Here is a 25,462-nt window from a genome sequence, read left to right as displayed (position 1 = left end):
AACTTGCTGATACATGCAAATATTGACTGTCTGTTAAACATTATTATTATTATCCTAAGGATGAAAATAAACTCGGGCGAATAAAAAATGTCAAGTTCATTATTAGATTGCTTTTCTAGATACGATAAGCTAACTTTCGTGACTGTTCCTTAATTATTTCTCAACATAACATTCCTTGTTATGATACATGTGCCGTTAAATATGGACCAGCTTCCAATTTGCTTGGAATAACATCGCCGCCTGCGGTGTTAGTCCTATGTTACGTTGTTCAACGTGAAAATTAAGTTTCTTTGAGACAAGTTTTTCGATATGCACTTGCCCTCTATGCGTGGATACAATATTTAAATGCAAATTCGTTATAAATTTTCAATTACGTGTCTAAGATTTATAAAAACTCTTAAACAAAGGTAACGGCGAAATGCTTTCAATAGAAATGTAAAGAGCTTAGTGAAAATTTCAGAATATTGGTATACCATTGAATGTGATTTTGAGGAAGGTGTGTAACGTAAAATTACTTTGTAGTAGCAGAATAAGAATAATAATTATTTATTTAAGAATAATAACAATCTTAATAGACAGAATATGCATAATAATGATAATAATATCAATTATGTATATAATAATTTTACGATGATAAGATTTGAAATAAAAGAACAGAAGTATGTCTTAACTAAAAATATGTATGTAGTCCTGGTTTCTACCCAATAATGTGTTACGTTAATATTCTTACTTTAGTTAATATTAACCTTAAAATAAATATAATGTGGAAGTTGTAAAACTATATACCATGAATAACCAAACGTTAGTAGGTAAGATTTTCAAAATGCAATACTCCTAGTGTATTCTCTCTACACTGAAGTCTATCGTTCAAAGTTACCAAATCCTTTACATAATTTTCTCATTCTTTTCTTTCCTGCGAAATACTTTTTTATGAATAAAATTATTAAAATAACAATAAACAATTCATGATATTTGCATGAATGTGCGTACAAATGAAAATACGAAGTACTTCAAATCGTTTTGCACAATGTGCTGTAATTTATTTATCTACCTAATAAATAATTAAATGAATAACTAAAACAGTGATTGCCAAAGAAACCATTTCGAAATAATCATTTCAAACATATTAAATATCGATTATGTTGGTATAACAGTTTCGAAATACGTAATACTAGGAACACGTATAATAGGAATCCTCATACCTTTACAAGGAACAAGTTTCCTAGATCCGAATAAAGAAATAACTGCTAACCATTAACACCACAACTACCATACTAGTAAGAATCACTGGTTTCGATTACCTTGTTTTGTAATCAGTGATGCCACAAAACTATTGAATATACGAAAAAACTTTAAAAACAAATCAATCCACTTGAATTCTATAACGAATGTCTGAAGAAACTGAAAATAATATATTATAAAAATGTTCATACAGTTTACATATCAATCATATTAAATGGTTGCTAGTTGTAGTGTTAAGTACTATCCAAATCCAAAACATTGATAGCTACAGCGATCATTCCACGTCGTAATTTTGAAGAATCTGTAATTCTGTTTTACTTCCTACGGCACTTTCAAACTTTCCACTTCCCGTTATAACTTTTCTACCGCTAATACCAATCAACCATAACTTCTTACCGTCAAGCTGGTAATTCACTAAGCATTTTTAAGTCTCCGTATAGATGTTCACACACATTTTATTATAGTATATTACAAACGACACCTACTAATCGACAACCAAAGATGTCAAATGGTATATAATTACATTTCTATAATGGATATTAAACATTCGTTATCGGATAAGTAAGTTAAAATTTTCACGGAGGTCTATTATATTAAATTATAATAGTTATTCAGACAGCACAGTACAGAATAGGAGGTACTTTTTATAATTGCTGTTATTATTTAATCACTTTTTAGTATTATAATGCTCAGCACTTTGTTAATTAAACGTGCTCACGAATATTCATTTTAATTCATCAAATTGTAGTAATTGTATTAATTTTATTACTTGAGAGGACATTAAATGAGAAAGCTTGAATGAAGTAATTTTAATTTAATATTAGGAAAAAGCTACAGAAAATCAATGAACAATCCTCAATTTCCAATCGTCAGTGCATACCTGCAATATATCAGACTTAGGAAATTTAAAACAATTTATTTCAAACATTTATTTTGAGTATTATTATTTGAAAATACAGATACTACGCACTGATTCTTTTGAAATAATAACAATTTCAAATATCGAATTATTTCGTTATTTTTTATATTTCAAAGATGACGAAAAATAATTTTCAAAATAACATTTAACGAAAACACCAGGTTAAATAATATTTACAAAACCAATTTTATGTCAAGAAATTTGTATAAGAATTTGATTCAGGCAAAATTCTCTTTTCAAATAGCTCATCCGTGAAAGATTTTTGTCTGGATCCATCTAATACTGCTGCAAAAGAGAACAATCATTCCACTTCGTTCGAAAGATGAAAGAGAAGTGTTGCGCTTCAGAAAAATTAGAATCCTAAGTAACCATTTAGCAAGGTTACAATTTGATCAATCAATTCATTATAAAATAAAATAATATTATTTGAAATATATAATGTTTTAATTAATATCATTTTAGATGATCTGTAGTATATTTTTATATTACATTTTTGTAATTCCATACGATCTAATTGTATTATCAATTTTCATCTTAATTGTACACAAAGGATTACGTCCATTTAATAATATCAGGATTATTAATGTATATTACATATACGACACTGGTTTCACAGCAATTAAGCAAGAATTTTATAAATCCGATTTTATTAATGCTCATTACATGCATATGAAACAACGGAAACACAGCGCACAATCGATTCGTTTCAGCGATTCTCAGCATCACTGTTCATTCTCGTTTTTATAGAACTACACTGAAGAGCAGTTACAGGAGGCCATTATCGCGTTTCATGCCTAAAAAACCGTATATATCGTACTTGTACTGTTTATTGCATCGCACAAAGTAGAAAATGTCAAACGAATTTCAAGGGAATTGAAGTACTTCACGAGAACTAAAATAATTCATAAAAATTTTAAAAGAATTAAAATCCTTCAAAAATATTTTCGGGCAATCGAGGAAATTTTGTGAGAATTCCAAGAAGATTAAACGATGAAACTATAGAAGAATTTCAATTGAGTTTCAAAACAATTGAAGTTTCAAAGGAGTCACGTAAAATCTAATAACATAAAATTAATAGCCTCAGGACAATTGAAGGATTTAAAAGGAATCCCGAAATAATTATTTTTAAAATACTCACAAGAAAATTAACGGATTTTAACGAGATTAGATAGGTGCCAATAAAATTTCTCAATAATTTTCCAGTACTGATTTATTTTCATTGAATTAAAGTCTAGAACAAGTCAATTTACGCGAGAAAAAATTCATTGACCCATAATTAAAAGTAATCACGAATAAAACTTCGATTACATAAGAGCTGATCGATCGAGCGCGAATTATCGAATGAATGGTGATAGGAATGCGCGCGGGAAGGAGACAGAAACAAACAGGAAATGAGAGAGAAAATGAAACAGTTATTTTTTCAACGGATAATATGATGTGTTAATGATAGTTGAGTGTAAGACATTTATAATGATGGTTTCTTTTACTTCCGCCGTCTAATAACAAGGACGTGGCAAAACTCAGCCGCCATAACTACAGGGCCAAGCGCCGGGAGTGAATGTCTCTCCTTGCCCTTGTGCACTTTTAACCTTTTACACCATTATAGTATTCTCGCGACTAGTACCCGAAAATCGGGACTGTAACCAGGCACTAATCGTGCAGTGGTATTGATTCAAAGTCGAGATAAGATCCGAGCCAATCTCATCTATTTGTCCTCTGTAAAGAAGGGCAGAAGGAATAAAAGAGCGAGATGCCCGACCTTCAAAATAATCAAAAGAAACAGATGGATGAGGGAATATTAATGCAATGCTGAATTTTTTTATTTTCCACGTTTACTAATTAAAACTTCCGCCAATTGAATTGTAACGTATTTCCTTGTTTAATAAGTTGTTATCTTCTGGTAAATTGTGTCTTAAAGTATGTCATGTCTGGTCTTGTTTTAATTAGAAGAATCTGACAAATACATTTGTAAAAGTTTCATTAGCAATAATACCCTTATAAAAGAGTTTTATAATTGCGTCAGTATTGTTTCACCGATATCTGCCGCCATTGAACAGTGTATCATATTACAACTGTTCGACTGTTGAACTTCCTGACTTGCCGAGAAGACTCGCCCCTCAGTGGTGGAGATCACTACCGGGCACTAATCCTGCAGAACGAAACGAGTACTAATATTTTCTCTGGCATCGATATCTGTGTACGTTGTAGTCTAATCTAACGTAATTGCACAGTGGAAAATTCTATCAGTCTCAATATCCAATGCTACATTTATAATATGCAGATCGCGTCAAACCTTGCCGTACAGAGGTATAGCTTCGCAACTAGTAGCTAAAAGGTTAAGCCTAAGGCCATAGAACTAACGTGACAGGCGAATAGTACATACTCACATACAAAGTAGTACACAAATAGTCACCTTTGCCTGCAATGGCATCATGGGCTGCCCCAGATTTTCGGGTTAAATACCCCACTGTGCGTTGTTGACAATTTTTAAACAAAAACATATCGACATGCATGGCACTTCATTTCAGCACGAGAGGTTAAGAAAAGATCCGACTATCATTCAAAAAATGAATATTAATAGTAATTAATTGCGATAAGAAATCTAGAGAAGGCATAGCATTAATATTTTACTTCTTAAAGGCATTTTAACTATATGATTTCATAGATGGTGGTCCACAAAATTTAACTCCTTGTTTGCCACGAAAGGTGTGATGGGTGACCTTAATAGTATTTCTTATATTGAATTCAAATGTGCAATCCGCTTTTCTCCGTCACCCATAGTTTTTGAGAAATCAGTTTTCAAGGAAACCTCCATTTTTCAACTTTGTATATTCGTTATGTCTTAATTATAAAAATTTGTTAAACTTTTTTGTGGATTGATAAATAGAAGTATATTTTTTCAAATCTAACGTACGAATTTTTCGAAATTTTAATCATTATAGAAATAGCAAGCATTTGATAGACGAAAACCTGTTTTTACCCCCCAAAATGAGCTTCATACGCTCATAAAAAATTAAATAGTTGAGATATCGAAAAAATTGTACGCTACATTTTAAATAATATATTTCTATTCGTAAATCCGCACAAATTTTTGTCTTCGGATATTTCAGTTGTTTACAATCGAGTCCGCCAACAATGGGTGTTTTACGGAAAGGAATTCCGAAGCTATCGAATAACTGCGCTATTTTGTAACATTTTGACTTAAAAGAAATATAAATATAAAGTAGATCACAGTTATACACCTCGAAAAAATCAGAAGTTTTCACTTAATAGTTCTTAGCAAAAAATTCCTAAAGTTTACTTATGTTTAACATTCATAGGTGGTATCCCTCTTTAAGGTGCAAGAATATATAATTCAAATGACATTCATGATGATCATGAACGACTACATTCTGAAACTATATAAAATACAAACTGCACCAATAACTGATCACTGATACTTAATTTCAGTTGTAGCGGTACGTGGCTCGCAGCGTTGGTAGGAAATAGCATTGACCGCTTACAGATATTTAGGTATAGGCAATTAAGCCTACCCTAATTTTACACTTTTTACACGTGCGTAGCTGAATAGGCTACCCTACCATAAACGCTGCCAGCCATGTCCCGTTAAGGCTTCTTCGGCCGCACGGTCAGCGCGGCTCGGAAAAAGATTCCTTATTAAAAATTCTCAATTTTTCTCCTGCCAAAAAAATCGAGGCGACGTTGGAGAAGGGAATTATTACCTCCACCCTCGAAGTTTCCAAGGGGTAACGCCTTTCCGAAGACGAAGATAAATAAAGCGGAAAGGCGCGAGGAAGCACATTACCGTTCTGCCTCCGAACACTCGCCTACGTAAATAAATAACTTGTAAACATATTTGTCGCGAGTATTTAATAACACATTACATCCCGACACAGTAATAGCGGAAATAATTTAAATGTCCTATATAAATAATGCACTCTACAAATATGTATATGTGATCGAAAAATTCCCCGGTTAATAGGTTAAACGATTAATTCTGCATTGCATTCTTCGGTTAGCGTGGATCGTAAATACCAAGTTACTTTTAATAGTTCATTCATAGCTGTAAATTAAAGTGTAGCCGAGTACCCATCCCTTGTGATTGGTTTAGTCTCTTGTCGTGTGTGGTAGGATCGCTTTAAATCAGTTCAAGGATGCACCATATAAATACACGACCAGGAAAAGAATAGAGAAAAAGGTGAACAATGCCGTGGTGACGCGATTGAATGAATAGTCGCATAGAGAAGGTTCCGTAGACGAGACTTTAAAGTGCAAGGTTAACCTAACCTCGTAATAGCAGTAGACACTATTGTCGCGTAATCTAGTCGAGATGCTCAGTGGACAGATTGACTAAGTGTATGATCAGAGGTTTGTTACATCATTCAATTGATATCGTAAAGTTTATAATAAACTAACGTAAACGCAATAATATAATTGTGATTTAATCACATTTCATGTTCCTTTTCATCCCAAGATGATACATCTACAAAATAATGATCTAAAAAGCCTACTACCATCATACGTACAGAAACCCTCAAATATTTTCTCATTTAAAATTTCGCATATAAAATTGTACAGTAATTGCTTTATAATAGTAAGTCCTGTTAACACTAAACGTACCATGCCCGGTCAAACGGCCGGTTATAAAATTTGATTAAAAATTCGGCATTTTCTATCGTTCATTTAACTTTGTATCAGTTCTCCTATTGCGCGATTAACCAGTTTTTCAATTTTTGTCGCTTCTTTGGTTTCCGTTCCGACGAAGAACAATTTATTATCCGACATATTTATCTTTGTTTTATAACCGGTTATTTGACCCATCATGGTCAATAAGAGTAACTGTATAAAGTAGCGGTACATTGTTTTAGTTTCAAATGCGAACGTGAATCACGATGTATGTGTGTAGCGTTGGGTATCCCAAAAATATGAGATCATCAGGAATACGCACAGCGCGGAAATTATGTGGGCTACTCGAAAAAACGAACCTCGAATTTTAATTCGTCATTAAATATTAGGTTTTTCCAAAAGTCTGTTGCCTTATTCACAAATTGGTTTGCAAATACTAAGCGTTTTTTAGGTTACTCGTGAATGGTCGTTTCCGTGAAATTCAACCATAAAGTCCTGCCTCCTTTATTCTCATATGAACTTGTGTTTCTCGTGAAGGGAATGTCTACTCAGATGTTAATTTCTTAGGGGAAACAAACTGATTTTTAAGCATTTCTCTTTGTGTTATACGATCTTGTCGTACTATGGTTTTCCTTGAACATCCTGATTTTGGTAGATTTTCTGCTGTACCATTGTTTTCTAGAAGATTTACTATTTTTCTAACACCTCTCGTAGAAATATTAAAGTCAGATGCGATTTTTCTGAGCGTTTCTCCTTTCATACTTCTATTAAATATTTGCAATCTCTCAGAAGGTGTCAATTCACGACTTTTTGGCATTCTAAAAAAATATTTATTTAAAAATAAAAAATTATCAGCAAGAAACAATATAATGAATGTTATAAAGGAAAAAACATTACGTAAAAATGAAAATTTCAGAAAAATATAGTTGAATACATTTGAAAAAGTCACGTCTTCTTAATACAGAACACTTGTTCTCTGTGTCAAGACCAACGTTAACTGTACGAGTCGTTTCGAGAAATGTAATCGCAACGTGCTGGTGGATAAGGCATAGAAAAAAACCTCATATGTTTCGTTTACAATTAAAAACAGTTCAAAACAACAAGTTTTGAAACGTGTCAACTTACTTCCAGCAGCGAGCGTATGTACACAGGGTGTCCCACGGAACTGTGTCGAGCTATTTCTTTAAAAGGATTCGAGATAGGGAAAAATGTTATGCGACAAAATTAAATGGTATTAAACGCTGCATATACTTATAAAACTTTTATACACTTTGGTGCATCGATGTAGCTACAAGGTACAGTTGAATTTTTGTTTAAAGTAAAACTCCAATTCTTAATACATTAATCGGTGCAGTATTTCATCATCTACGAAATACGTTAATAATGTAACGTTTGAAAATTGTTCGTTTAGGTATTATTTCAATTTTAAGCATGCTGAATTATTTCACTGTACCAACACACTTGCAATTAGCCAGCATTCCAAACATTCGTCCATTCTTTTTTGCAAACTTTTTATCACATTTTGCAATCGTCCTTCTGTAACTTGTGATATTTCGAAGTGTACAATCAATACGGACAGTTGGCAATTTTATAAATTTTGATGAGTAAACAAGTTTGATTTTGTATACTAATTTATGTGCAAGTTAATTTTATGTTCATTTTTTAATTAACATGTAGTATGTATAGATATGTATGGCTACTCACTCCTATAATATCATAATTAACATGAAATGATTGGCGAATTCGTACTTGTTAATAATTTGAAATGAACATTGAATTACAGTTGCGCCATTTTTAATTTTCAGTTTACCTTGACAAATAGAATCACTTTTAGCAGATAATCTCATGCTTCAGAGTTAACAAATTAATTCTTGTTTCATACTACTAAATCATGACACTTCTGGAATGAGATCGTGCAAGAATGCATTTCAGAAGCCGAAAATTTTAGTAGTTACGAAGATTTATAGCCAAATATATTCCAGCCTAAAAGTGACCTAGTATCGCGGTAGGATCCTAGTCTCTGTTCATAAATTTTATGACTCGTTAATCTACTTACTAGACATTGATTTATGTGCAGGAAATTTCATGACAACCATAAATACGTGTGAAGAAACTAAAGACTACAGAATTATAAAACGTCGAAAAAGATGCAAATCATATTAGCTGATTCAGTACAAAATAAAAGTTATAATAAAAGTTTTAAATGACGTAAAATAATATGAATTGGTAATTAAAAAAGATCCTGAACTCTTTGAATAAATAGAAAATGAAGTATGTACTACATGTTCTGATAAAATTTCAAATAATAATAAACCATCATTTTTCTTTGACAATTTCCACAACTTTCATAAAACTGAATCCTTTGAATCGCTAAACTTTGTACACCAGAAAAATTTCGAAAATATTCATTTTACATACACGTTAAATGTCTCTAAAATATTCCAAACGTCTCTAACATTTATTCACGACACACGTACACACGCGCACGCACATTCACTCGCCAATACATCCATGCCTAAAATTGTAAGATTAAAACAATACGAATGTAAATAAACAAGAAAAGAGGTAACTGTATGCCTAAAACCTTGAGTTTCGCAATTACGCTTTCAGCTGAAACTGTCATAAGTCTTCCTGTCTAGCGTGCACGGAAAACATTTTCCCATTTCCGACTATTTAAGATGCAACGCACGTCGGCTTCGTCTAACACCTTTCCTCTGGGAATGCTGTACTTTAGCAGCATTTATGACCCGCGAATCTTTTCCCAAATATGGCCGCCATAATTACACGAGTTGAATTTATGGACCATTCGTGAGGCTCAGTATACAATGCTAAACGAAATTACGTCGCTGTAGCGTAATAGGTTGCATACGTTCACCCTAATTTTCTCGCGTTTACAAATTAATTTTTGTAAACCTGAAGAAGTAATAGTTGTTCATCACAATGTTCATGTTTTCTTAGAATTCTCTTTAGAGTAAATTCTGATAGAATGACGACATTGCGAAAAAATCCTAACAGATTAAGGATTAAAGAATCAAATTTTAATACACTAATTATTAGATAGTTGTACGAAAAATCCTGTTATTTTAAAGATCATTGATAAACAGCTATTCACAAATATATTCATACACTTTCTACTAGTAGATACATATATAGTTTACATATTTAAGTTAGAATATATTCAACTAAGGAATTATATTCAGCTTACTAAAAATACATTACTTAACCTCTCGCGTTGGAAAACGTATGTACAATGGAGGTCTCACATTAGCCAAGCCGACCATTGGTTCAGAAGTGAAGAGGAGCAAGAGTACTCTTCCATTCACGACGTTAGAGCATTGGTGTGAGCCAATAGTGACCATGTTTCTGAAAGCCGAGCTTTATGAATGGAAGAGCCCCCTTGCCCTTCTTCACTTTTGAACCAAAGGTCGGCTTGCCTAACGTAGGACCTCCACTGTACCTTATACATCGAGATGTTTTTGTTATAAAATTGCCAATTACGTCTTATACACATCGATAGTTCTGAAATGTATTACTCTATACAAAGTTATTAATAAACAAAATGAATGTATGTATCTGAATAAAATAAGTAAAAATAAAATTCTTCATGCAAGACTTAGTCGAATCGCTGAATTAATTTCCAGCGCAGGAGGTTAGACTGGTAAAATATGTCGCACGTATTGAACGTTGTTCACAAGAACAGCCCCGTGACGGCACAGGGGCAAGAGGGATTTTGTTTGTTTTGATTGGTTAAGTGTAACATATTGGCCAATAGCAAATTAGTATCGAAAACGTGATGAGAAAAGATGAAAGTTAAGCAATAAGATCCGCATTCCCTTCAGGACTCTTCTCGTGAAATTTCTAAATTTCTAAAATCATTTATTAATTCATACATTAAAGCTAGTCAAAATTGTTAACTATATAAATATGTCAAATTATGACAATCGTAATTCGAATCCGCCTATTGAACAAAAAGTAGACTGTCGTTTACGTGCAACAGCTACTCAATGAACTTACTTGTACAGCTTTCATGTGCGCGGAATTGAGATAAGCCCCAGCAATGCATTCAAGTCCAAGACCTGAACCATCAATTCTACTACAGACTGTAGAATCCGCACACGTCAGCCGTCAAACGGAATCACTTTCCGATACTTCATCGCCTGTACAGGGTGATACCCGGCTGTTGAGACGTAGTTCATCAGTTATTGCTACCAATTATTACTACGTCAATTATTGCTACTTTAAAAGCATTGAATATTCGAAATGATTTTAAAAATAAATAATTGCACTTGAATACTACAATGAATGTCTGAAGAAACGAAAAATAATCTATTGTTACAATTTTTACAAGGATTACACATCAATCACGTTAAATGCTCGGTAGTTCTGGTGTTAACCGAGTCGCTATTAAAAAACTCAATAATTCGGATTCTTAGATTACGCCTGAGAATATGTACACTTCGAACAATTTTTCCCCGCGTCTGCATTTATCTGGGCGGTTGGTCGCACTATTGAATCAATAACCAAGGATATTTTGCACGTGTCTGAATTTTTTGTTTGATCCTAAATTGTACAATTGAATGATAATAAAATCAATTATTGACATATTTGTTGCAAATATACTAGTTTTTAACACTACATCTATTAGCACAGTTTTCGTGATACGATTCTTTGCAGAAATTGCATTGAACCCAATCTTTTGAAGGTAGGTGAATACATTTTTAATTGCAATAAATGCAATATTATTCTCCGGAAGATTCTGTACTTACGTTATTAATTTATCCGTCCTTATTAGTGTTCATCTTTCTTTTAACCGTGTCCTTCTTTGGCCTAGTCTTTAAATTCTTTTGTCGACTTTCATAGACTTTTCATAGACAGAAAAAAATGAGGGAAAACAGAAATCCGATTCGCCCAGCCCAATCTGATCCGAATAGCCTCGTTTCGAAGGATTTCAGAGTGATTACGATAAACGAACAGAATGCAATATAATAATTAAATGTATATTAAATACTGAATTTAGACATCTTAGAGACTAATAATGATAAACACATTTGAATTTCCAAGATTAGCTTACCGTTTTAAATGTGAAATTCCAACTAGGTATTTTAGACTAGCCACGATTCATTACGTTCGCGCGTGATCGCTTCGATTCTAACACGTACTGGTGACAAACAACGGTTTGAAACAATTGAAGATGTATTGTATTAAGTGTAGAGAAGGTGTACGATGTAATGTGGGCGGTCAGCACACTCATTTCTATAACAACGTAACAAATATGGCCAATATTTGTATTTTTATCCTATTCGCCCCGTGGTCCGATTCGACTCGGTCTACCCTACTGTAAGATTGCGAGACCCGTACTGCAACCGCATCTATAGTCCCTAAGAGGTATTAAAGAACAAGCGGCATATCCTTGGAAATAAGCGTGACGCGACGAATCAGGACCGTCAGAAGTCTGGCTCCTTTCGTCTTTGTCTTTTTCTTCTCCGTAACAGCACCGGGGAACACCAGAAGATATCTGCGACATCTCTCCGAATCGTCTACTCTACTTCTAATTACAGAAAATCCGATTTTAATTACACGACCATGGAACTCTGTCCTCGAAACGGAAAAAGACGAGGAACGATAAGACGGGGGGAAACCTCTTTGCGCTGGTCTAATGGACAGAAAACAGAGAAGAAGACTGTCTCCGTGCCTACAAAAAAATTACACTCCACTGATTTTTTTCGTCTTCAAGATCCATTCTTCGTCCTTAAGGGCGCAAATGATTAATTGTCGCATTGCAGAAAAATCATCGTAAGCAGTTACATTGGCAGCATGTTTATTTTCTCATTTCTATAGTTCTGTGATTTTTAGATCATATCAGTGTATGTAGACAGAAATTTTATTGTAATTGCTCATTCTTTAACGTAACAACAACGAAAATGAAGCTGAACTTTCATTCAAATTACAGATTTAAAGATTTTCATCACACAGTTTCATTCAGTTAAAAGGGAACCGAAGATCTTTCATTATGATAATTTCATTAAGCACTTTTTATGCTTATTATTTATCACTGAAAAGATATTATGAAAGAGAGGGGAACACAGGTTAAAAGTATCCGAAAAACAAATAACTTGCTTGTACTTTTATTAGACTTCTTCGTAAATGTAAGAAGTTTCGAAAAGGTCAGAACTTCGGAATTATCTGGAAAATCTCGAATCGTTTTAACTTTTTGTCCTTTACCACTGCTATTACCCTCTTTGAAGACATTCGCGGTCGGCAATATTTTCACTTTTCTCTACTTAAAGGCCAGCTGAAATAAAGAAGTTCTACAGGTGGTTACTTAAACTTCTGTCATTAAACCTGTTGCGGTCTTCTATTTATCTATACATTCGAAATATTATGGAAAAGCCAAAACACGTACTTATATACGTTAATAGTGATTTTCTCCTATTTTCTTAAATTAAAAAGCATTGCCGAAAATACGAATCTAATGCTACTAGAAAATGATATCCTAAGTATTTTTTAACCTAATAATAAGATCCAGAAAACATCTACTTAATTATTTCAAGTACGAATTAAATATTATTTTTCTATTATTAATTGTAATGCTTCCAAGTAGACATAGACATAGAATAAGTCTAGAATTTTCCTCTTTTTCTAATAAAATATGAATAATGAAATATCTCTGTTGAGCGCAATTGACAACAAAACTTCCTCATCTTTATGTTTAGAATAAAGAACGGATCTTCTATTAATCATAAAAAGTAAAAAATAGTGAAACGTAACAATGAAAAGAATTACGTACATGAATGAACTAATTGATTAATTAACCAAGGTGTTGACTGTCACGCGGATCATCGACGATCGACATTAGGCATTTTAATGGCCACATGGACGTCACTCTTGTTCAGCATTCTATTTCTCAGTTATGACGTGGAGGTCACCAATGAATGGCAGTTGACGTTTACAAAACAGCATCGAGATCACCAGTGACTGGTAATCGATTGTTCAATACAAATATTATGACAGTCGTCGATCGTCGATGATCAACATTTCAGTGTCAGTATCGACAATACAGTATTTAACATTAGCCCCTTGACGTACAATTGTCTTTGCGAAGAAATCTGTTCAACTAATTTTACTATCAATACGTCTCGAGTGAAGAATCTTCTGTTCGTTGTGAGTGCAAGTCTATTTCGAAAATAAAAACGTTGTGAATACTAGAATAATTTTTCATGATATAGTTTCATGATAAATGACATTGGCTTTCATTAAATTGCTTCAGAAGTCTTCATCATAAATCTCACTCGTTACTGTACAGCAAGAGGTTAAAAAGTTTTCTAAAAATATATTCTTGTGCGTTCTTCTATGATCTTGAATATTCTATGAAACAGTGACAGTATGTGTGCATTTTGTCACAAGAATATGAGTTGAAATATTTTCTATGATCCGATGGTTACTCACGAGTACAATTGAAATAAGTGTTTCACTTAGCTAGAGTCCACAATTATTCTAAACTATGCAGAACGTTGATATAATCTAATTTAATCATATTACTTGGAATGGCATGATTACATACACTGCTTGTACAAGATGTCTCATCCTATCTGTATATCATAAGCTGATATTGACAAATCTAGTAATAATACCAAGGGATCATTCATAACATGTGAACACAAACGAATGTATTAATTTTTTAGTTGTAATGTGCGGAAAATTTTAGTAGAATTTGTAAATATTTCGTAAAAATGTTATATGTTCTAACAGTTATAATCATTTCGATTGACTGTGTCGGAAATACTTATATTAATATTTGTAGTAATGCTCAACATGTTCACGGCAATGCAGTATTCTTCGTATGAATGTATTAAAAATTCGTCATAATATACGGTATATGCAAAAATTTCGAGCCATTTTAAGGAACAATTGCTGATTACCAGTTTAACGATAAAAAAAAGAAATTCAGCATACATTCCGATTATAATATTTTTTAGTGAAAGTATTTATGTAATATAAACTTATAGCAGATTTTGTGGAGACACCGGGCAAAAACTGTCCATTACTGACATATTGGTAATTATTAATCGAACTGGAATAAAAAAGAATATTCCAAATGTTTTAAATTGCTAAAAAGACTTGTTGATTTTTTCGAAAGAATTTTTTTATGAATTGCAAAAGTCAAATTTTACGCATATCGTAAATGTAAATACCTTCCAGCTCAATCGATAAAAGGACCCCTGCTGAATATATTTGGAAAGTTTCAGGAAAATCGGCGTGTTGATTTTTGATTTACTGTGTCAACTAGATACAGAATATTCTTTTAAGAAAAATACGTTCAATGTTTTACAGGCAATCTTATGACAAGTATATAAAAAAACAGAAGCTAACAGCTAACTATTTCATGGCCATTTAATGTACCTTCCTACTGCTCGTAAAAAACGTTTAAAAGCTTATTGACGTTTCTCCGAGCATTTCTGTCCTCCTTTGTCACTCGTTCGTGTTTTCTCTCAGTATCCATAATTCTTCTCTAGTAGCGTTGGGTACTAAAACCTCAAGCAATTCGTCTAATTACTATTTCCATTGTACTCTGTATCTTCAAAAGAGAAGCAGTCTTCATTAAAACTTATTATTGTTAAAGAATTAACTGCTCGAATGATTTTCTATTGAAATTTACATTGTCATGCTGACTACTTACATATTTTATATTTGACTTAAACATTTTGTCCAATTAGCGTTTCTTCTTCGTACAGTAAGAAATATCCCAATTTCTTTCAAATTCGATCTCCAAAGACAGATAAATTTGTTTTTGATCCTTCTTCGCCAAAAGTCTTTTCTTTTTTCAAAACAGAGAGTCCGTCGGGTAATTTAATTAATACAAATTTTCATATACAATATGTAAATTTAAACGTAATCCTATACCTAAACACATTCTCCGAGAAGCGAGCGTTTTAATATAAATCTCTACGCTATTTCGCTTAGATGCACGTATATGTACTTGTCAATTATTTGAATTCATTTGTATTTCTGAGATATTAATTTTGAGATATCAAAATTTAAATGAAAAATTAATTTTTCAAGATAAAAAGTGAGAAAATGCAACTTTTACGGTCGATGCTTCTGTTTTATCGTTGCAACAGTAACTGGGGAATGTAATATTTCTTCGAAGGTACGGTACAGGCATGTTCCATGCGACATAGTATTCCCGCAATATCGTTTCATTCTAACAAGATTAAAGAATTGAGAAAACCTCTAATAAAACACAGCATTTTCATTAGCGAAAATACAAAAGTCAACACAGTATTACCCTGAAATACATCAACCCACGCTACAAAATGTATGAAAACATCTCGCGTTAAAATAATAGTCTTAAAAAAAGGCAGTCTACAGAAACACATAAAAATGTAAAGAGGATGACAACGATGGGTAATTTCAAGCATAAAAAGCAGTTCGTACTTGTAAGTAATAAAAACGAAAAAATTATCATACATTAACTAATATTAATATGTAACACGTCACTATCATACAAACGTACATCTTGTAGTCACGAAAGCAGGAGTGTGTAAGTATTTCTTTCATTTTTAGAATCTAACTGCATTTCCCGTACAGCTTGTTAATTTCGTGCAATATGAATTTATATAACATGTGAATTTTAATTGAATTACAACAATGATAAGGTTAAAACATATTTTAAAAGATCCCCTGCATGCATACAGTAAAAGCTCTAACAGTATTATACAAGGATATAATTACAATGAAATTTGCTAAATTGAAAAGAGATATGAATGAGAAAAAAAGTATATAAAAATAAACGTACAATTCTCTGGGAAAAATTATAAAATAATGCGGAAACAAAAATGGAAATGGTAGGTGACGTTTATTTCAAATATCAATTTTTTATGCCGTCGCTTCTTGGGAAATCTTTCCTCGCTGGTAAAATTAGAAACTCATTAGAACAAGTTGGTCTAGAATGCGGCGCGCTGCGAGCAGAAATTCCATTCAGCCGTGGAGAAAAATTGACAATTATTTTTAACAGGTTCGCGGTAACAGGCGCACACGTGCGAATAAGATACTGTCCGCAAGTGTACAATGGGTACTGTTCGCAGCTAGGAAATTCCACTGCAGCATTTTTTTACGATGTAAACCGTGACTCGCAGAAGACGATGAATTCATTGATCAATTAAAACCGGTGTTGTGTGATTCTCGGTATTGAGGTCGTCCCGGCGACCCTATTTGTGTACGAATGACACTGGAAAATACATTTTTACTGAATCATGGCACAGAAAATATCCGGAATAGCTTAAACCTATAATTAACTCTCCATTGACGAAGTTGGAACAGCTTTAACCTCGTAAATAAATATGAAGGTGTTTTTCAACACTGAAAACAATATGTTCAGTTATTTTAATAATGTAATAAATTCACAAATGTTATGAATATTAAACTAATATTCGTTGAATCATTATTATTAATAAATATTAATGTTACTCGGTGACAACCGGGCGAGGTGAAAGGATGTAACATGATCCGATTATATTGTAGAACACGATTTTAATGTTTTAATAGCCACCAGGTGGTCCTTATAGCGTTCCTTACCCTAAATACGAATCCGAAAACCAAATTGCTGGGTTACGTCCAGTTTCCGAAGAAAATGGGTTTCTGTACAAACGGTTAATTGATTAATTTTTAAAAACATTTCAGATATCTAATACTTTCAAGATATTAATAATTGAAAGATAATAAAATTTATACCGGCCATCTTGACTAATTCGATAGTTTTAGCGTTAATCATCGTAATAATATTACTTGTATGTGTGTATTCACACATTCAACAGCAAATTATTTAAAACAGAATGATCACGAAAAGCGTTTTCATAACTATTATGAAAATTTATAAAACAATTAGACATTATATGTGTAGGAGAAAGAGAATTTTATTTCAAACAGTATAATTATTTCATGACAACTCACAGTAAAACAATCCGCAAATCAAACAACGCTTGATTGTCTCACTCGCATATTTTCTAGAACATTCTTTCACTACAATGCATTAACTCCACGTATATTTGGAATATTCTAGATTCATAAAAAACGAACATTATTAACATAAGAATCAATATAGAGAAAATTAATTTAGTCTAGAACATTCCAATGCTTTGAACATTCAATTAAAACGCGCTCACACACACAGTCGCGTCATTCATCTATTGCACACACATTCATCACTCATCAATACAGTCAAACCTGTTTTTGTGCGGTCCTTTTCTATGCGATTTCTTTTTCGTGCGATGTATTTTGTGCGATTTTTTTTTTATACGGTATATGAATTCCAACGGTGTACTTGTAGTTTTTCAAGTGACGAAAGCGACTTTGAACCAGTTCATCACAAGAGGATGCGCGTTTTGGACTACGACGAGTAGCAGTGAATTATGTGCATTGTGAAAATTTCTCCAGGTATGAGAAATTAAATTTTTTTTAATGATGACATGTGTAATTCAATTATTTATTTTGTTTGAAAGCACTACCTCACTTTTTCGTAAATTTCTGAATATTTTTTTTGGTGCGGTTTTTTTATGCGGTCCCTATCTACCGCACAAAAACAGGTTTGACTGTACATCCATTCCCACATATATACATATGAAAAATGACCGGGGCCCAGGTCTATACAGCGCGTAGTCACAGCCTTGAATAGCTGTTATTTTAATTAAAAAAACACAACAAGTACGATAGTAGAAGCTTCATTCATCAAAAGTCAAAAATAAGAAAGACTGATTTTTAAGTTATAGGTCTCAAATTCAGTCAGTTCAAGTCTCAAGTCAGAAAAAAATACTAATGATTTTGTATCAGAGTTCTTGCATCACACTATTATCCAGTTACTTGCATTACCAAATATCTTAATTCGACCTCAATCTGTTTATTGCAATTGTTTTTAAGTAATTCAGAAGCTCCGGTCAACGGTGGCCACTATGTGGCAGTAGATGTATTAATGACGTTTTCAATTATATGAAAAAAGCAACCCATGAACTTGAATCGATTCGTATAACCATTAAACTAAAACAATGGCAATGAAACATTAATAATCCGATCAAAAGCTCTTGAGTATATTGATGCTATTAAGACTTCCAAGTCAATCAGGCCATCGAAGTCCTTCGACTCTATTTTAATCCCAAGACATGCCTGAAATGACTCATGATTCCGTAATTTTAACTCGTTCGAATATTTCCAGGATAGCGCCCAATGTCATTAAACATGAACTTCATTTACAAAATGAAAACACGCGTGTATAGAAACCGTTTCCGGATAAAGGCTACGTAGTATGCGATCTATTTCGATGTCCATTGTTCGAGGATAATTTCACGATAATCACTGATTCTATTTGTCACGAACGCACGCATCCGTATACACGCGCGTCGCAATCCATGCGTTTTAAGCTGTAATAATTTCATTTCGGAGAGTGCGCGAAACCTAATAATCCTCGACAACCCAAAGAGCTAAACACTGTTGAGAAATCGATTCTGTACTGATAATAATGTAACCAATCTAGGATGACAGTGGAGGTATGCCTAAATTAATATTCAGTATACCACATTGACCAAGATAATATAATTTCATTTACTCCCGATGACACCAGTTACTGACAAGAGTTCCTGTAGGATGCTTCTATCCTGAGGCAGTAAAGAATTTCATTCCTGGCATGTTGTCCGATATAAAAGACGCTGTTAGAGTTACCACGAACACAAGATATTTCAACAGATGGTGACCCGGAAAACGAAAACTACTACTAACCTGGTTGTACTACCATTTCGATTTCGAAAAGAAAGCACCATACTGGCAATCTTCCAGGATAAGTTCAACAAGTGGGTTGCACTTGTGGTTGCTTGCCACAACCGTTGCCGCAAATCACTGATTCCTCAATCCCTGCGTTTTTTAAGGACAAGGTCAATCCGCGTTTTGGGTATCGCTGTTGGATGAGTACGGCCGATAGTTCGAGTGCCAAGAGTTCATTACACTGCTGCAAGTGTACAATATCAAATATCGAAGAATGAAAGAAGATGGAAACCATCGAAGAAATATGCGGTCGTGCACATCGTATTGACATGAAACACTGACAATCCCATGGAAAAACGTGAAAAATAATTGAATTAATATACGCATAGATTACACAAACGAAAAACTAATATTAGTAGTATGATTTGCACGATAGTGAACAGCCTCCAAAAATCATACATATCATGTACTGGACATAATCATGTATTATGATCATTTCTAATAAATCACTGCCGTAAACTTAATAAAACTTTTGCATTAAAATAACATTCAAGATTACTGAATTTCGGGTAGCATTTCAGCATGGAAGTGAGTGGAAGAGTCCCCTTGCTCTTGTGCACTTTTAAACATTACATTGGCGCAACGCTTGAAAGAGCCAAACTGTAGCAACTTCTTGTCAAAGTACTTAAGTGACAAGATGCCCATAATTGTAACACCAGGTAGGGAAAGAGATTACAGCCCCCAAGTGGCAAGTGTTCATAGTATAAGGCCACAAATAGAGTCGAAACCATCTCCAGTTACAAGAGCTTCACTGTCGACAGAGCCAGAATGCCCGAAGCTGCTTAAGTGATTGAAGCTACTGAAGATCGGTTACCTAAGCTAATGTTGCAAAATCACCGTTGTTATCTCGTGGCCAGTACGATACGAACTCAATCAACATAAAACAGCGATCATTGCGAGAATTAACTATTCTAATGTCTGTGTATAAAACAGAACCTAGAGTCGACACTGGGATCGCAATCGTTAAACAACTTATTGCCACCAATAGAATTGACGGGACTCTCTCATAACCAGTCATAGTCATAATGAAACAACCCTGCTTGGAGAATTTAATGAGATTCTAAAAATCGTAAAACATTTTTGTCATTCGGTAACGGATATCAATGCCAGTTTGTTTTCATCTTCAGTCTGCTAGTGAATGGATTAGTAAAACTGCCTATACCACACCTTATCTTAAACCAGAAGATGTTCATTGTATGGTTAAAGTGACGAATCGAGAAGCTGCGAGAGAAGTGTTGTCTTATGAGCTCTCTAGTGGCGAGTACAAGAGGGGTGCTTCCACTCCAAGAAGCCAGATTATCATTCAGGCAATTAAGGGAGAACGTCTTTGTGTTCTGATCCGTTCAGGCTCGAGTATCAAATAAGATACCTGCAGAATTAGCTTCGTCAGGCTTATAAACATTACGTAGGTGTACATGCTGTTTATGAAAAAAAAATAATAATATTTATAAACACTATACAAAAGATGAAACATGGATAAAATGATAGTAATCTGTTAATAACGCTAAAAAATGTATAATAACTTAGAATGCGGAACATTCCTTGTTAATGAGATTATATTGCCCCTTTATGTACAGTCTGTGCATTCTTTTTCGTTGTTTCTTCAGCTCAAATAGAAACATCTGTAAAATATAAATATCTGTTAAAATATAAACAGAATAATTATGGTTTTATGTAGAAAAACTGGGAATGCCTATAAAAACATTGAAAAAGAAATGTTAAAAAATATAATAGAGGAATTTCAAAAATTTTCTCGATTCATACAATATAATAGTTACAACAAAGGTTTCGATCGGTTTACTTGCAATATATGATAAATGTAATTTATTACGATTAGATTACGCTTTGTATAACTAATAATTGGTTTGTTGCAGCGGGCACAAATTTCGTGGGCAAATTTACACAGAGTGTACGGAGGATCGTCCAGGATGTAAAGGATGAGGGAACATCAAGTAAGTGTACGCTGTATAGTTTTCAATTCATACAATATGTCCACATTTAAAACTGCCAAATAAATGTATTTTATATTGTATCTTATCTTCGATACTATTATTGAAATCACAAACAAATTAATTCATATACAGCTCATAATGCGGAAAACTACAATTCCTGACAGAAGTTTTCGATATTTACGATATTAAAGAAGATACAACGACCAAGTTTCTTTGTCGTTAGATTGTCTTTGATTCTTCTCATGTAAATTAATCCAAACGTGGTGTAAATCGGTCTAGTTATATCGATTTGGGGGAAATGAAGCATTAAGGGAACCTTACACTTTCTCGGTCGAAAATTTTGACAATTTTTGTGGGACTGATAAAGTAACGAAAAAACATTTCTTGAGTCTGTAATTTTTTTGACATACATCTTAAGTTTTATACAATTTTATAAATGATATTTTATAGGGATTTTTTGCAGTCTCATGGAGGTCATTTTAAAAATTTTGATCTGCTGGCGTACACGATTGCGGGTCACTGGAACGTCTAAAGAAAAACCAGAATTATCCTTAGAAAAAGTATGACTATGGCCCCACTATAGACTACGATTATTTTGTTTGAGCAAAAATTTACAAAATGGTGGATCCCCAAAGTTGGTGGTCTCCAAAAGTAGCATTTCCTTCGTAAAAGAAACGTTAAAAATTGAGGAAAAAAATTAACCAACCCCTTTTATTCTAGTCTATGCTGGAGCTATTGTTGTGTAGAAGAACATATTAAAATTTCAGACTGATTGGTTAAATGGTCTTTAAGTTATAATGCACACCGATTACAGAAATTTTGTTTTGAGAAAAACGCGTTTAAAATTTTGACAAACGAATTGTCACATATAAAATCTTCTTACGTTCAATCAGCTATACCTGCTGCATACAAAATTTCTTCCAACTCCTCATACGCCTCGTTCTCAAGAGTTCTTTTTTCTCTCGTTAAATTCATTTAATTAATAATTAATAAATTAATTTAACAAGGCCGGAATGCCGCGTGATAGATTTGGCCTGCTTTACACTTGGTGCTATAATCATCTATAATTTCGAAAGTATTTCGAATTTTCCTCTGAAATTTTCAGAGGATATTATTAAAATATGATACTTTGCAATAGGATACTTTAAAAAGTCGGTTTTTCTGACTCGAGAAAGTATAAGGTCCCCTTAATTTCGTTAATTGCATTAAGTAAGTAAAACTAGTCCGATTTCTATCACGTTTGAACTCATTGTAACTATAACATACTCTTATTTTCTCATCAACAATACTCTTATGTTTATCCGTTTCGCTCTATAATCCTATTCGCCTGGATCTACCCTACATTCTTAGGGGCATAACTGAGAAATAATTTTTTCAAATGTTACTAAACCTTAATTTGTGAGACGTTCGTAAAAATATATTTCGTATATTTTGGTTTGAAATTATTCTTTATCTTTACATGTCTTATATTTCAGTTTGAAAACGTAAAAAAATAAGGGAAGTGACTTACAATTAGTTTCGATATTTCAGATCGTATATTTTAGTAAATAATCGCATATTGTAAATGGACTTTATGTTACACTATGAAATTACATGAATTTAAAGGAAAAGTGATCGGTAGTCAAATGAATTGTATTCAGTTCGGAAACAGTCTTCTACCTTAAAAATTAGAATGCAAAACGTGTTAATGATCTTGTAATGTAAGCATTTAACATCCACTTCAAATGATATTTGTCGATTTACCCGTACATCACCTAATGCTAATATCGCCGCGACAATGCTTCTTACAAAGTGAATTTGGCAAAGCTCCAACGCAGCCGTAGATTGAGCAAGTCTTTGCCGCGAATTGCCTGTTGCACTGAGCGTTCCAATAAACGATGATTTATTGAGCCAGTACCAAACAGATCATCTACTTACTGTCATCCAGAAATGGATTAAATCGGATGCTACAATAATATCGGATTACTGGAAATCATATATTAAATATTTGAATAACGAAGGATATAATGTGTCTATATAATCGTCAACCGCAAAATGTATTTCGTTGATACGAAGAGTAGAACAAACACATAAAATATAGAACATGAATGGTTGCAAACTAGGGCCAATATTCCACGTTTCGAAATTAAAAAGCAATGTTATACCGCATATACACATTTTATTTGTATACAATTGAATATTTTCGTAATTATTGAAGATACGAAAAAATATTTCAAATAAGAGTTGTTCGGCGTGGTAGGGGACATTTAGTAAGCTATTCTGATTTTTCTTTTACATTATTATTTAATGAATATATGTTTCACATGTGAGGCATGTGAGGGATATCAATTTCAAATACTTTTGTGTAAATGCCACTGTAGTATCGAACATGTTTTTGTAAATATCTTGGAAATTAAGATTTAATGGCGACATGTGCCTATGTACATATAAGAAAAAGTTATCGATAATCATGTTTCTAACAATATACTCCAATCTTATTAAAATTTGAGATGTGTTCTTCTCTACATTCTATGTTTCAAGTGATTAATAAACTTCATCATGATACAATATGAACATTTTCACAAGTATTACGATATATTCGCAAAAAAAGATTCATATTTTAATTTCATTTACACGCTTCATTTCATATTTGTTTAGATTTATTCAATTATGTAACAGACAAACTCTCATTTTATACCTATTATTTATTAATATTTGAAATATTGAAATATTTATTACATAAGTTTCTTGAAAATAACATATGTATAATGTTATATATTTGATTTCTATAATTTTTACTTTCTGACCAAAATTCATTTGTAACTATTGTTTGTAATTACTTAAGTTCTGTATATCATTGTTATAGCTATTACCTCTGTTGATTCAGGTGGTCAAACCAAAGAAGAAGTGATCGAGACGAATAAAAGATTAAGAATCGTCAGGATACGCCTGGATGGTAGCTACGAGATCGCAAAGCGTGCTCTGGTTGACCTTATGTGCAAATACACGGACAGCAAGCAAGTGCGCAATGTATTTCAACGTTACAACCTACTAAAAGTCATGATCAAGGTACTTAATCGAACAAATAGAACATAGTTGAATAATATTATTTAAATCATGTTGGTATATGAAGTAGCGTATTCTGCTTGAAAAACATCTTACTCTTTTATTTTTAACATAATACATTATACATTTTGTATTAATCCTATGCTTTAACAAACATTTCATGCACTATAAAAAATAACGGAAATATTGCAATGTAACGAAATTAGTAAAACGCTGTGTATAGTATTCCAGATGTACTAGACCATCCGAAATTCCTCACATAAATTAATCACACAGATCATAATTAAATTGTGATTGTTTCTGATCAAACGTATTCGAAATTCTAAACGTTCATTAATTAATTCTCGTTTCACGAGTATTCGGGATTTATTCGGTAATAAAATTCATCGTTAGTTATCATCTACCAGTAGTTAACATTACATAAAAGATTAATGTTACCCATAAGTATTTCTTCTTTTATGTATCTGCAAATAAATTTTGTAATAATAACTGTTAGCAAGTACATTGCGAAGTATACTCGAAGATGAACTTTTAAGTACATAGGTCTAGAAAAGTTAAAAGGTACCTATATACGTCCTAGTGAAATGAATGTTATAATACTTCATCCTTAACCTAACATAAATCTTTTAAGTGAAGTGACCATACCACATTTACCATTCCTGTAACTTCCACCAAGAATGTAAACTTCTGCTTTCTAAACTTTGAAACAGCCATAACGTTTCTATGCAGTCTTTAGCGTCATAATTCTTTTTCCATAGCAAATACAATACACCACTGTATGTAAAACGTGAACCAGTTTTATAACAATGCATTACCTCTCATTATGTACAAGGATTTAATGTAAAAATATTCTTTTATGCAAACCTAATAT

At 32.9% G+C, this 25,462-nt stretch overlaps 1 protein-coding gene across 1 annotated transcript in view; it reads left to right on the top strand.

The window, feature by feature from the left end:
* The window catches only part of LOC116426672 (uncharacterized), a 141,068-nt gene that overhangs the window by 105,606 nt on the left and 10,000 nt on the right, over positions 1-25,462 (top strand). The window contains exons 3-4 of the mRNA XM_031975963.2: positions 21,469-21,546; positions 24,413-24,594. Coding sequence (XP_031831823.1) covers positions 21,469-21,546; positions 24,413-24,594 — 260 coding nt within the window. The remainder of the gene's footprint in view (positions 1-21,468; positions 21,547-24,412; positions 24,595-25,462) is intronic.

Source organism: Nomia melanderi, chromosome 8 (assembly GCF_051020985.1).
Source record: "Nomia melanderi isolate GNS246 chromosome 8, iyNomMela1, whole genome shotgun sequence".
NCBI lineage: Eukaryota > Metazoa > Arthropoda > Insecta > Hymenoptera > Halictidae > Nomia > Nomia melanderi.
This window is presented reverse-complemented; position numbering and strand designations above follow the sequence as displayed.